Source organism: Haliotis rufescens, unplaced genomic scaffold, assembly GCF_023055435.1.
Source record: "Haliotis rufescens isolate VD_foot unplaced genomic scaffold, xgHalRufe1.0.p SCAF_1, whole genome shotgun sequence".
Taxonomy (NCBI): domain Eukaryota; kingdom Metazoa; phylum Mollusca; class Gastropoda; order Lepetellida; family Haliotidae; genus Haliotis; species Haliotis rufescens.
The window spans coordinates 6878962-6889266 of NW_025963779.1; the positions used below are offsets into that span (position 1 = coordinate 6878962).

Sequence of the window (10305 nt, forward strand, 5' to 3'; positions counted from 1 at the left end):
CCAGCCAACTGATGTCAGTCTGTAAATCGAATCTGGACCAGACATTCCACTGATTGACATGAGCTTCGACCCACACTATTGGGATATAATGACATGCATTTGCCAAGTCAGCAGGCCTGACGACCAAATAACGTTAGTTGCCTTAGACAAGCATAGTCACCTTTTAAAGCATGTAAAAAGGTTTTATGGTGGACATTTCCAAGTGACGTGTCAGTGACAAAATGACATCCAATGCAATTCCCTATTTTGACTTGTACTATATATTCCCCATGTGTTTGACAGGTGCCATTGATGGGGCAGGATATGCTTACCTTTCCTGAACACCAGGTGTCAGTACCATTTGATAGTGATTCATTAACACATGCTCACGACAGTCAGAATCGGTCAATCAACTATTTTAGCAGAGACAGATATAGAAAGGGTTTTGTTGCATTTATTCAAGTCCTGAGAAAACAGTTCACCGGGTTTAGAAGCTTTGGATGTGGAAAGTATGGCCACAATTTGCAATGTCAGTTCTGTGTACTTGCGATTTGTAAGAAAATAACAAGAAAACATTTAAGAATAATTTTTTTTATTCTCAACACTGCTGACAGGGCCATAACATTGTGGCTGCCCTCAGCATTTACGGTTGAGCTTATTTTTTCTTGCCACCCTTGCGTCCTTTCTTGGAAAGACGCTTGGTCTTGGCAGCAGCGGCCCTGCCCTTGGGCAACTTCTCAATTGGGGCTTTTATCTGAAATAATATAATTGTATGATTTTAACAATGGCTTAAGTTCTAAGCAAAATCAAATATGCAAACTAATGCAGCATCTAGCAATGTTCCAGCAATGACGGAAGTCAATAGATAACTGAATCTGGACCAGACAATCCAGTGAATGACATAAGTATCCATCTTTTGTTTGTTGTTTAACAAACTCAGCAATATTTCAGCTATATGATGGCGGTATGTAATTATCAAGTCTGGAACAGACAATCCAGTGATTGACATCATGAGCATCAACCAAGTCAACGAGCCTGACACCCGATCCCGTTAGTCGCCTCTTTCGACAAGCATAGACCTATTCTACTCTGGATCTTCACGGGTTGAGCATCCATCTACACAACTGGGATACAATGACATGTATCAACCAAATGACCTGCCACAGACTTTCCCACCAAAATGAAAGTGGTAGTCAACAAGGAAATACACACTTCTCAAGAGTGGTTGGCTTCCTTAAATTTCGAATCCTGACTGAAAACTACTTTGAAATTGATGATCACTACGTGGACGTGGAAGCAGGATTCGGTCATGACTTCCAGTGACAAATTCAAATGCCTGGTGTAGAATGCTCTACTATATTATAGGGCTATTATAACAATATTGGAGTCAGAAGTGATTAATGTTATATTCAGGTATTTCAAATAATTCTGTGAAAGTTCTAAATTCTTCCAGCAGAGCCAAACCACTGAAAATTCTTCGAAGTTTGAATACAACACAAAAGGCGCAGGTAGACTTACCCCACGTTTTTTGTTGAGAATTTCTTGTTTCTTGCGCCTACGAACAGCTTCAGTGTTTGCAGATGCCTTCTTCTGGACTGCAGCGTAGGGGTTAAGTCGAACCATCACACGGTAGTTCTTCAATGGATTCTTCTTCAAAACTCTCCTGTCTGTATCATGCCTACAAGTGGGAACGTACAAAGAAATAAACACCAAATCATTAAATTGTGTTCTTGTTTGTTTAGTGCCTCAGCCATATTTCAGCTATTTGAAGACAGCCTATGAATAATCAAATCTGGACCAGACAATCCAGTGATCAGTAATATGAGACGATCCATGCCATTTGAGGAAGATGCTATGCAATCAAACAAGCCTGACCAATCCATTATGTCTTTTGTGACTAGCATAATCTGCTGGCTACCAGTTCTAACCGGTTCCCCATGTGATAGTTTGAGACATTTCAGACACATTGAATCTAATTCGCTGGAGAACAGCCCTTGGAAAGCACCCAGTGAACTTACTTGGGAGCCCTGACAACAGACTGGATCTCGCTGCTTCTCAGGAGTCGGGACAGGTCTGTGTTGTTCATCACTGGCATGGGCAGGCTGAAACAAACATGCATATAGAACTCGATGCTTACTAAAGCATGGCATTGTGATAGATTCACTTTTACAAGGCAAAATCAGAAGTGGTTATAAGTTAATTTTCATAATATTCAACAACACGGACCAAAGACATCATCATATTTTGCCTATAATGAAACTGGTTTGTCAAAATGACTGAAGGAGCACCATTTCCTCTGTATGTGGAAAAACAACTCACTTGTAGTTGTTTTTGATAGATGAAGGTTTGCGCCATGTTCCATAAAGACTGTCCAACTTTTTCAAGGCTGATTCAGTCCACACACAGAATCTTCCCACGTGACCACCAGGTGCTATTTTCAGAAGATTCAACCTGGCAACGTTGATGAGAGTGACACCTGAACAAGAAAACCAAATAGTATATGACAAGGCTGACAATGAAGCAAGCATTGGTCTACCAATAAACAGTGAATATCATGAATATAGAACTGTCATCAAGGCAAACAACATTAAGTAACATAGTATTTAGGAGTGGAACAATATCTCAAACTATCGCAATTGTTCGCTTTCCGAGAGGGTACTATATCGATAGGAATTCTAAAAAAATGGCAATAGCATCGTTGATAATAGGCACACTTATCGTAGTCTAAATAGTAGCAATTAGTTAATACTTATATCATGCTAATTTCTAACCTGGATGGTTGGCAAGGATTGCAACAACTTCAGACTAGAGATACTTTCCTGACGTTTGAGTAGTGACAGGGAGGAACATGTATGACCTTAAAGTTGGTTTATTGCTATAGCAATACTATTGCAAAACAAACGCAATAGTGTGAACAACCCCATTAGTCAATCCAATTCACATGCATGAACAGACGTCTGGCCAATAGAAGACGACCAGTAGTTGTTCTATTCCAAAACTTACTTATTTTACATAACCACCAGTACGAAATGAGATGCGGACTAGTTGGATATGGCCAATGGTGTGCACCGCAATCATCTAACCCACATTTTATGATGCAGATCAGTCTAGCCGTTAATATCTTGTCAATATCTTCATTTTTTCCCAAAGCACTAATTACATTTAGAACTGGACTGGAACCTTCACAATGTTCAAAATGTTCCCATCCATGCAGACTCAAGGTATGTTTTTTTTTGCACAAATACGGGTGAAGTTTGCTAAAAGCGTAAACACCAGTAGTAGCTGCAGCTACTTAAACATGCAGTGGGGACGTATTGATATCTTAACATTAGTCAACAAGGTTGATGCAAAATATGCAAGTCAGACTTAGAACCAGTCGTTGAACTTGACGGTACACACTCCCTCACAACTTCCACCTGCAGACATACACACCTGGGATGTTTCTGAAAGCTCTGGAGATACCATTGTCTTGGTTGTATATGACGAGAGGACCCCTGCGCTGGACACGTCGCCTGTTCCTCATTTTTCCCTTGCCAGCACGGAACCGCTTGGAACTGTATACCTGGTGAAGAGAAATGGTTTTAACATAAATGGAAGCAGGAACAGGGCAAGGGCGGCAACATGATGGACGGCAACATGATAAAAGGCCAAAACATGAAAACAAATGTGACAAGTCAGAAGTGGTAAGGTTTTTTTTCAAATAGTTCAACAACACGGACCAAAGACATCATCACTCTTGGCACATTGTCTGTAAAGCGATTTTTCACTTCACTAAATTTGTAGTGCTAAATGATATCAAAAGCTCATACTGGTGTAAGTTGGGTTGGGTTTAACGCCACTTTTATTAGTATTCCAGTTATATCACCGTGTGCCAGCTTAATGTGGGAGGAAAGCTCGAAGTGACGCAGGTCTCGGACGATTACCACTTCGGTGAAACCCACGAGCATGGGTATGGTGCTGACAAACCTAGAAACATAATCGGGGTGAACTGGGAATCGAACCCACAATCATAGGTTTCTGGCGTGTCCAAGGGACGCAACTCTGCACAGCGAATTGCGGCGCCTTAGACGACTGGGCCACCGCCACCCGTGGCCTCACTGGTGTAACTAACAAATACTTAATGCATCACAGTACATGTGACTGTCTAATACTGATTTCATGCAAAAACACTTAATCAGCTAATGAAACGACAAATAAAACAACCAATGAAATATTTTGTGTTAACACTAAGGAAATATGTAATCCTGAAGCCATCTATGAAAAGCGTATAAAAAATTGATGGAAGACAAAACCTTTTATCAAATGAAAACTATAAATAGCAATTTTGCTAATTTGAGTGAGTGAGTACGGTTTTACGCCGCTTTTAACAATATTCCAGCAATATCAGGGTAGGGGACACCAGAAATGTTTGCTAATTTGAAACTTTTGACTTGCTTTCTGAATGTCTGTCCAGGCTTTGACCCTCTTGAGAAGTCCGACTGCCTCCTTCGTCTTCTTGATCTCCTCCACTTTGTCACTCACGACCAGTGGTACCTCGGGGATTTCCTCGATGCGGTGACCTGCAATGTGAATCATAAATTATCACTGATAGTAGAAACTATCTGCTACAAAATGATCTGAACCGGGTTAGAATTGGTCTTCAGCAACTCATGCTTGTCGTAAAAGGAGACTATGCTTGTCGTAAGATGTGACTAATGGGATCTGTTGGTCAGGCTCGCTGACTTGGTTGATTCATGTAACTGAATCCCAACTGTGTAGATTGATGCTCATGATATCAATCACTGGATTGTCTGGTCCTGACTCGATAATTTACAGACTGTCATCAAAGAGATGAAATATTGCTGAGTGCGGTGTTAAAAAACAAAGTGATCCATGTCTCACGTCTATCTGCTGACATGGTGTACTCAAGCCCTCAAACAATTTTGAATGGACACTGCAGGTCAACTTTGGAAAGGGGGAAATAAATGTTACTAACAGATTCAATATTTATACAGCAAATATGACAAAGTCAGAAGTGGTTAGGTTTTTTTTCAGGATAATCAACAACACGGACCAAAAACATCATCATCCTCTGTACATTTGCTGTATTTGAAGTGAAACATTCGTCTGATCAGATTGAGATACAGATCATATGTACCCTGCTGGGGAGTCGGGGCATTACATAAATCCATCTTTTGGAACCACAACATATATATAGCTGACACTAAACTCTGGATATGAATTCCTTCAAGAAAAATTAGCTCCATCACATAAGTCTGTTTTGTTTGTTGTTGTCAGGAATAAGTTCAGAGGCCTGTCAGTAATAAACAAATCAGTGTTTGATATTATGAGCAACACCTCAATGTCACCAAGTATGACCACATCATCTCCCCTTTCAAGCAAGTGCTTGGACCTTGTCTTACTCTTAAACCAGGTATCGTAAATCATGACCCTTGGAGGATGACCAATCCACAGTCAGTGGTAGAAACTAACCATTTTAGTCCACTAGTCCTTATAATGATAACATATAGCAAACCCCTTAAAAATGGCAAATTTCTACTAGTCCTTATGATACCTTAACTATTTGGCAGTTTGGCAAGGACTATAGGACTAGAGCCAGTTTCTAACGCCGACGGTTGGTCATGTCAGATAGGACACTGCTCGAAATTGTTAGTATCTCTTGGCTCGCACAGGATACTGAGGGACTACTTTTGCAAATGAATTCCATCATAAGATTTGTATGCACATTACTGTTAGGCACGTTAACAGCAAACTAACACTGGGACATACCACTCATTTGGCATTATCACCCCATTTCGGAGCTGCTTGTACCAAATAAGCAAGGAAATATCATAAGTTAACCAGAAAAGAAGGAATATCACTTGCTTACCATTGAATCATTACTTTACAATGTGGACATCATGGCAAGTTCATTTTTACTACTGTTTTGAGGGAAATCAGTTCTCCATAGCAGGGTGTTTCAGACTTATTACCATCGCTACTAACCAAACAAGATTTAACACTGTAATACAGCAAAGGTAACAGTCAGAAGTGGGGTTCAACGCTAAGAATGTAAGTGAAAAAATTTACAACTCTAATTCATGACTGCTCATTAATCTATAACTTTTTTTATTAAACCAAAGACCATTTTAAAGTTAACGCCACCAAACACTTAAGTTTGTTTTGTAACATCGCACTCAGTGATAATCCCAAAATATGATGGCATCCTGTAAATATTTAAATCAGGACCAGAAAATCCAGCAGTTAATATTGTGAGAATTATGGTACGAGGACACACCATCAACCAAGTCTCCAAGATTGACCACCCGATCTATTTGGTCGCCTCTAATGACCAGCATAGCTGCTGGAGATCTGTTTTCAATCAGAATCCCCTCTCGAAGACTAAGTTGATAGATCAAGGGAGATACATCGCTTCAGATGATATTCACTATACAAGACTTATTTAACATATAGAGTTACCTAAACTTGGAACAATTTAAGCATTGCGAACAGCAAATGTAACAAAGTCAGAAGTGGTTAGGTTTTTTTTCAGGATAATCAACAACACGGACCAAAAACATCATCATTCTATGTACATTCGCTGTATGCCTGTAGTACTAGTGGTCGTGCATTTTAATTGAAACATGGTAGTTGCAACCGAGTACTTGTCCCCACTCACAATGTCAAGATGTCATCTCTGAAACTGTCTGAGGAACTTGAATGCTGTGGTCACTATAACAAGATTAGAGCCTGCAGATGACCAGTGCATGATGGAATGAGCTTACATCCACACTGTTGGCCATGATGTCCAGTCACATCCTCAGCTTTAGAAATTGGCACTAGTCCTATAGTCCTTGCAAAACTGCCCAATAGTTAAGGTATCATATGACCAGTAGAAATTTGCCATTTTTTTAGGATTTTGCTATGTTATATTTATAAGGACAAGTGGACAAACAGTTTCTACTGCTGATCCTTAGTTCAGATATCTTGTGTGACAAGCCTAATGATGTTGGGGACCTTCATTTGCCAATCACGCCATTTGTGACCGATAGGATTTGCGTACATTGATTACTTGCAATATTTGATTTCATTTACTAGGAGTTAATTGTCCTTATATTAACAAATCCTTCATTTTATTGGCCTATGGACAAATCCATATACTAACTGCTTGAACAAGTTACCACAGCAAATGTAACAAAGTCAGAAGTGGTTAGGTTTTTTTTCAGGATATTCAACAACACGGACCAAAAACATCATCATTCTCTGTACATTCGCTGCATGTGTGTAATAGTTTTAAATTTCATATACCATTTCAGGTGGTTTTTTTGTAACCAACTTCAGGTTTGTTGTATAACTCCACACACAGCAATATTCCAGCTTTAATAATGATGGCAGCATGTAAATATTGAGTCTGGACCAAACAATCCAGTGATCAATATTGTGAGCAACAATCCACATTAGGTTACGAAGACATGCTGTCAACCAATTCATCTGGGACAACTACCCGATCCATTTTGTTTTGCCTCTTACGACCAGCAGAGGATGACGGGGACCTATTCTCAATTCCCTTAGGAGACTACTGAAGTGGATGACATTCAACCCACTACTTAGGCATGAGACTATTCAATATACAAGGCTTACTTAACACAAAGCATTAACTGTACTCCGAACATGTCAAACATTGCTAACAGATAATGTGTGAACACAGCAAATGTAACAAAGTCAGAAATGGTTAGGTTTTTTTTCAGGATATTCAACAACACGGACCAAAAACATCATCATTCTCTGTACATTCGCTGCATGCGTGTTGTAGTCTTATATTTCAAGTGCTTGTTTTAAACCATATACCATTTAAGGTTTTTTTGTAACCAACTCCAAACACACTTAAGTGTGTTGTATAATGCCACACACAGCAATATTCCACCTTTAATAATGATGGCAGCATGTAAATATTGAGTCTGGACCAAACAATCCAGTGATCAATATTGCGAGCAACAATCCACATTAGGTTATGAGGACATGCTATCAACCAATTCACCTGGGACGACTATCCGATCCATTTTTTCGCCTCTTACGACCAGCATAGGATGACGGGGACCTATTCTCAATTCCCTTGGGAGACTACTGAAGTGGATGACATTCAACCCACTACTTAGGCATGAGACTATTCAATATACAAGGCTTACTTAACACAAAGCATTAACTGTACTCCGAACATGTCAAACATTGCTAACAGATAATGTGTGAACACAGCAAATGTAACAAAGTCAGAAATGGTTAGGTTTTTTTTCAGGATATTCAACAACACGGACCAAAAACATCATCATTCTCTGTACATTTGCTGTATGTAATAATCTTGCATTTCAAGTGAAACATGAACTAAATCTGACATATGTAAGTGGCATTATCATATGACACCCACCCTTGGACATGACAATTGCTGGGATGGCTGTAGCAGCAATGGCGGAACACATGGCATAGCGGCGCTGGTTGATGTTGATCCTGCGGTGCCAGCGTCTCCAGGTTTTGGTAGGAGCAAACATGCGGCCTCCTCTGCACATGTTGCCAAATGCACCCTGGCCAGACCTGTGGGTACCGCCACCTCGAACACGAGGAATACGAGCGACGGCACGGCCAGTACCCCATGACTCAGCAGAGGTCTGGTGGCCTGTAAAGGGAAAGGAAAACATCTATTACTGCATTTTGAGAATGTTATGTCATGCTGTAAAATGTTCTGAAGTTGGGTAAAGAAACTTATGAAATGTACATTTTCTTAATATTTATGAAATTAATGTGCCAAAGAGCACATAATAATGTGGCTTAAAATGTGAAGAAATCAATGCCCTTTCCCTATCATCAACTGTTGGACCGAGCCATTTTGTTATAGGCAACATCTAGGGGATTATCTGTGCAATCCTTCATATAGTTTGTTGTATTAACATGATTAGACGTCTGACTGACGGCACATTTGATTAATGGGAGGCCACATTCAACTAACCAGCTTTCTCTGAAACTGCATATGGGTGTCTTGTGTTCATGAGCATCTGGAAGTGCACAAAGTTGACAATATCCGGCCTGACGGGAGCACGGAAGACTGCTGGGAGAGTGACATTGGTTCCAGAGGCTTCTCCCTTCTCTGTGTACACCGATATAAGCGGTCTTGAAGCAGCCTGTAATGTATTGTTAATTTTGTTTAGCATCAAGTTAACAAAAATGTAAAAGTAAGCATAATAGATTCAATAATGTATTGACAGTTTCGCACTAACGGGTAGAATGTGTCTCACATGAGGGAATGCCTGCGGAATCACATTGTACTGCTTCGCTCGTAATATTGGAAATCCACTGATTGAATGTGAAAATTAAGGAATATTGTGGCAATGTTTACATCTCCATTGCAAAACCATTTAACTTTACGTACAACAAATACTTTAACTAAAAATGCACTTTATACAAAACGGGTCTAAAAACATCAACAGCCGCCAAGGGCAATTCACTAGCCTTACAAAAATACATTTACAAAGGGAAGATATGTCTGTACAAAAGATGAATGGTTTGGGAGCCGGGGTTATACACATTTTCACCATATTATATGTGTTTTGGGTTCTGAAGGAGTTCGTGAAAGCCGGTGCAAAGTCAGCACACTGAGTTTAGTCGAACGTGATGCAAGTGTGAATTGAAGATCACAGTCGACACTGCTGCGACCAATAAATTGGGGTCTTTCTTATTCGTGATTAATGAGGGTGTTTATTTACAAATTCGCTTCAAAACTAACAAGTTGAAATGACGGCGGCCATTTCTAGGTCCACGTGCGCATATGGCAGGCAAGTTACGACTATTCATAGTAGAACGCTGTGAAACCCTAAACAGGTAATATCATACAGATATGAAAACTCAAGCGTCTTAGTCGCTGGTAGCTTGGGTATTGCTGTACTTTTTATTGGGCATGATACGCAAAAAACAATTTACCATGTTGGTTGATTTCACCCTCGTGTCTACCACGATTGGGGTTTAGCGGAAAAAGGATGATAGTAGGTGCACGGCGGAAGGATATTGGTGAAATCTATATATGTCAAAATCATGCAACATTATTCCGCTATTCTGGTGAGTTGCTTATTTACACACCTAAACGGGTCATAATAAAGCTGATCTATGTTTCTGTGTCAGTCTAATGTATCGAGTATTCCCCTAATATTAAGAACTATATTGTATCTCTTGCGGATGTATTCAACATGCTTGTAGCCTTTGTGTGCTGCTTTCCGCACCACTATTTGTTACAATCCGGACAACATTTAGATCTCTCTTACAGACAATATGTAATTTATGTTTATTTTTAAAAACAACAACACC

General features: G+C 39.8%; 1 protein-coding gene across 1 annotated transcript; it reads right to left on the reverse strand.

Annotated features, from left to right (window-relative positions):
- Positions 1 to 554: 554 nt before the first annotated feature.
- Positions 555 to 10080, reverse strand: LOC124136690 (60S ribosomal protein L4-like). The gene is made up of 9 exons (XM_046502681.2): positions 9925 to 10080; positions 8957 to 9128; positions 8381 to 8626; positions 4414 to 4538; positions 3412 to 3541; positions 2299 to 2455; positions 1998 to 2081; positions 1498 to 1657; positions 555 to 733 (listed from the first exon to the last, which is right to left on the reverse strand). The coding sequence occupies exons 1-9, from the start codon at positions 9925 to 9927 to the stop codon at positions 635 to 637; spliced, it is 1176 nt and encodes a 391-aa protein (XP_046358637.1). The 5' UTR covers positions 9928 to 10080; the 3' UTR covers positions 555 to 634.
- Positions 10081 to 10305: the final 225 nt, after the last annotated feature.

Coding starts and splice junctions, on each gene's coding strand:
- LOC124136690 (XM_046502681.2), bottom strand. Junction 8,627..8,956: donor TGCAGTTTCAGAGAAAGCTG/GTTAGTTGAATG, acceptor TTCCCTTTACAG/GCCACCAGACCTCTGCTGAG. Junction 3,542..4,413: donor CCTGGACAGACATTCAGAAA/GCAAGTCAAAAG, acceptor TCTCTTCACCAG/GTATACAGTTCCAAGCGGTT.